General features: G+C 41.7%; 1 protein-coding gene across 1 annotated transcript in view; it reads left to right on the forward strand.

Moving 5' to 3' along the window:
• Positions 1–2,929, forward strand: part of SLC26A1 (solute carrier family 26 (anion exchanger), member 1) — a 3,505-nt gene extending 576 nt beyond the window's left edge. Inside the window, 2 exon segments of the mRNA XM_010148368.1 lie at positions 1–61; positions 1,409–2,929. The exon segment at positions 1–61 is cut by the window's left edge and continues 32 nt beyond it. Of these exon segments, the coding sequence (XP_010146670.1) occupies positions 1–61; positions 1,409–2,929 (1,582 nt within the window).
• The last annotated feature ends 1,690 nt before the right edge of the window (positions 2,930–4,619 follow it).

Consider the following 4,619-nt stretch of genomic DNA (forward strand, 5'->3'; position numbering starts at 1 on the left):
GAAAGAATGCTATGCTATTGGCATTGCTACAGCCTTGACATTTGTGGCTGGAGTGTATCAGGTAAGTGGTTGCTGACATCCAGAGGCAAGATATTAAGTTTCTAAAACTTCTTTGCATGACCTAAGCTTTGGTTTGACTCCCTTTCAATAAGAGAATTCATTCAACACACAGCATCAGTTCACTTGAATGACCTTGGACTGTTTTCTCTAGGAAGCCTAACTGTAGGCAACTCAGAGAAAGCATGAGGTAGGCAGTCTTCCTAGCTACTCTCAAGCAAAGGTAAAACATGAGTCTTCTGCAAGATCATTAACATTCTTTTGATACTCTACTGCCTCTTGGCCTTGCTGCTTTCATGGGACCATGAATCCAATAGAGATTTTACCATGAGGGAAAATCCCAGGTAGCAATGTACTTTAACAATGAAGAAAAATTCTGTTTCCCTAGATACTTTAATAAAGGTACAGACACACTTCCACACAGGTTCAGAATGTGTTGCTCAGTGTTCTGTTAGTGAGTACTATGTTCTAGCAAACTGCTGTCCAAAGATAATTCAAAAGCAGAAAGCACAAGAGGGGAAATAGATTGACTAACTTACCTTTCAGAGAGTGGCTGTATTGAACAATTTGAGACTTATCAATGTGCTGCCCATCACAAGGATATCAAGAGAACAGAGAAAGGAAGCACAATGAACATACTTCTATTAATTGTGTGTATATATGAATTAAGAAAGAGCTAGCTATTTTCCTGTTTACTAAGAAATTTCAGATCACATCTGTGAACAACAAAATGCTCTTGTGAAGCTATATTTTCCAAAGCCATCAAAGGAAGGAGAAGCAACTAGTTAAGGACAGCATCCTGGGATCTGGGAAAGTTTGTGAGCTCTTCTGCCACTTCTGACCCCAGGCATGTCACAGAGGCTGTCTGTGTTCCACCTTCCCTTCTGTTCACAGGGCCAAAATTAAAAGCTATTCAATATGACAGTGCAACTCAAGCAGGGATCTTAGCTGTTGTCATTCAAGTTTGTTTTACAAAGCAATGGCTCTAAGTTTTAACTCCATTCACTTTAAGACAGGAAAACAGAAAATTGGCTTTGGTATAACAGAAGCATTCTTGGATCCACTGCTCTTTTGTGTGGGAAACAAAACTCAGACAAATCACTTCAGCAGAGTCACTTCAGACCCATATTAGACTGACTCTGTCTCAAACTCCTCATTCACCTCTTGGGTTTGTAGTAACAGTAAAAGGAATCGCATTTTAAAAGCAGACTGGAAACATCAAAGAATAATTCCTGGTTTAAGATTCAAATAGCCAAATGTTAACTGTCTCCAGCTAGTTTTCTCCCATCTGTACTTAATTATTTGCAGCACCATTTAAGGCTCATCTTTTTTTTTTTTCCTGTCTCCTCAGGTTCTAATGGGAATCTTTCGTCTAGGTTTCGTATCTATGTACCTATCTGAGTCTGTACTAGATGGCTTTGCAACTGGTGCTTCCTTAACCATTTTAACAGCTCAAGTGAAGTATCTGATTGGAATAAAAATCCCACGTAGCCAAGGGCATGGGATGCTTGTTATTACCTGGATTAACATTTTCCGGAACATTCCTCAGGCTAACCTTTGTGATGTCATCACAAGTACCATTTGTATTGTCGTGCTGGTCACTGCTAAGGAACTGGGAGATCGGTATAAGCATAAGCTGAAATTTCCTCTTCCCACAGAGCTGGTAGTTATCGTTGTGGCAACACTGGTGTCACATTATGGGAAGTTAAATGAAGTGTATTCATCCAGTGTCTCTGGAGCTATTCCAACAGGATTTATTCCCCCCAAAGTACCACATTTCAACTTAATGCTCCGAGTTGCTTTAGATGCTCTGCCTCTTGCCATAGTCAGCTTTGTCTTCACTGTATCCCTTTCTGAAATGTGTGCAAAGAAATATGCTTACACCATCCGAGCCAATCAGGAAATGTTTGCTGTTGGGTTCTGCAACATCATTCCTTCTTTCTTCCACTCTTTTGCAACCAGTGCGGCTCTGGCAAAAACACTTGTCAAAACATCTACAGGCTGCCAGACTCAAGTCTCGGGAGTCATTAGTGCCATGGTGGTTTTGCTGGTGATGCTCTTCTTGGCACCCCTCTTCCACTCCCTGCAGAAGTGTGTCCTGGCTTGTATCATCATTGTCAGCCTCCGAGGAGCCCTGAGGAAGTTCCATGATGTGCCAGCACGGTACCATGTAAATAAGGTGGACACACTTGTTTGGGTCGTTACCATGTCTGCCTCTGCCTTGATCAGCACAGAAATAGGGCTGTTGGTTGGCATTGTTTTCTCCATCTTATGCATCATTGTTCGGACACAACGGCCACGGACAGCGCTGCTTGGTCAGATCCAGGACACAAGCTTTTATGAAGATGACTCAGAATATGAAAATATCTCTTCCATTCCAAAGGTCAAAATATTCCGTTTTGAGGCCCCACTTTACTATGCAAATAGAAACTACTTCCTAAAGTCCCTGTACAGATTGACTAACTTAGATCCTAACCTAGAGGCTGCTAGAAGGAAGAAGTATCAGAAGAAGGAAAAGCAGCATCTGAAAAAGGGGGATGACACAACTGCTAATGGACTGGGCATCAGAGAAACCACTCTGCAACTGGTTCCTAAGCAAATTGATTTCCAAGCCCTTGTTGTAGATTGCTCTTCCATCTCATTTTTGGACACCACTGGAGTTAATACTCTAAAGGAAATCCTGAAAGACTACAAGGACTTAAACATTTCTGTTCTCTTGGCTTGCTGCAATCCCTCAGTGATAGACTCTCTGAAAAGAGGAGGTTACTTTGGCAAAGATTTGGGAAGTATGCAGGAAATGCTGTTCTACAGTATACATAATGCTGTGCAGTTTGCAAAAGACCAAAAGCTTCTAGCAGATTGCTCAGTTTAATCCTGTGTTGTCCTTGACGATTCACTAAGGAGTAACGGATGGGGAGGGGCAGTTTGCAATAACTAAATTATCAGACACACTGTTGGCTGTGTACAGCAATGGGCCTACAAGCTATTCTCCCCTGAAGAGCTCCACTGTTGGTCAGATGCCACGTACAACAGTCACTGGGGATGCAGTCCAGGACCACAGTGGAATAGGCTGGATTACTACCTGCACCTTCACTTTAAAATACAGGTGATGTGCAATAGGGCAGTTTGGGATTGACCTCCCCCTTGTGCCATGACCATGTGACTCAGCATATACATCTTGAGACTGTTACGCTGGAAAGTCTGTCCGCTATCAGCTGACGCTCCCAGTGGTTTAATGGCTGGTTTGTGTTAAGAGGGCTAAGCCACCTCCATGACAATGCAATTAATCTAGCTTCTTGGACACACAATGGTTTAAACTATGGCTTGCAAGGCCTTTCCCCTTCCATCATTCTAGGTGTTTTCCTAAGTAACTCCTATTATTTGCATACAAATAAAATGTATAAAATATTGTGGAATGTATGATGTCTCTCCACCTTGATCATATAGGCTTAATGACACAACCTGCTACAGGAGAAGAAACCATGATCCATCACATGCTCCTCTCAAAACCACCATTTCCAAAAATTGCCGCTGGAGTCATCTGTGTTATTGGCTTGAATTTGTGGTAAATAGTAACTGAAGATTGTGATACCCTTAATGATCCTGGAAAAAATAGGACTGTGATGCATGATTTTCTAACTAGTAAGAGGATAAACAGGATTAAGAAAAATGAATGGCTTTAACTGGCAGTCACACAGTTACACAGGCAGTTGTAGCATCCTGTAAAAATAAGTTGCCTCTGGTGGGCAAATGCAACTCCTATTCAGGGGCACATATGGACCATCAAACAAAATCTCAAAACTGTGATGCAGCACAGCATGTTCTTCCTACTGCCTGCCTGGGTGCAAAGAGGAACTGGAGAAAATAGGGTAGGGTGGGAAGGTGAATCTGTGATCAGCCTAGAAGGTGAGTGATGGCTCAGTCAGAACTGCCTGTTCTCTGATGCAATGCTAACAAAGCTTTCAGTAGCATACCTGGGCCATGTAAAAGGAGCAAGTCCTTGTAAATTTTGTATCCTCATATGCTGGAAAAATTCCACCATTTGTACATACTACAGAGGGCTTTGGGTTTTTTGGGGTTGGTTTTTTTTTTCCTGTTTTTTTCTTTTTTCTCCTATTGCACTTATTCTTTGATTTGAAGTCCACTAAACCATGTTTTCCAGGGCAGAGCTACATTCTATAATAATTTGCATTAACCGCTGTTCATTTTGCTTTGTGTGAAATGATACCCTCAGCATCAGTTGTGTTCTTATATATCCATGTTCTCTCCTTACAAATAAGCATAGATTTTGATTGTAATGCAGTTAGTTCCCAGTGTTTTGGCCCACGGCACTGACACAATATCCTCTCTCATACTCAAGCGTGTAATTACTCACATGAAAGGTAGGACAGCTGCCTTATCTTTATCTCCTTATTCATGGCTGGCTCACACACAGCACCAAGTATGGAAGGAAATACTATCATAGATGTGCCTCTTAAAATTAGCAGACTCTAGACACACATCCATGTATGCAGAAGCTGTTTCTCTCCTGTGCCCTTTAAAAAAAAACCCAAACTTGACAG

The sequence above is a fragment of the Eurypyga helias genome, unplaced genomic scaffold (assembly GCF_000690775.1).
Source record: "Eurypyga helias isolate BGI_N326 unplaced genomic scaffold, ASM69077v1 scaffold48333, whole genome shotgun sequence".
Lineage (NCBI taxonomy): Eukaryota > Metazoa > Chordata > Aves > Eurypygiformes > Eurypygidae > Eurypyga > Eurypyga helias.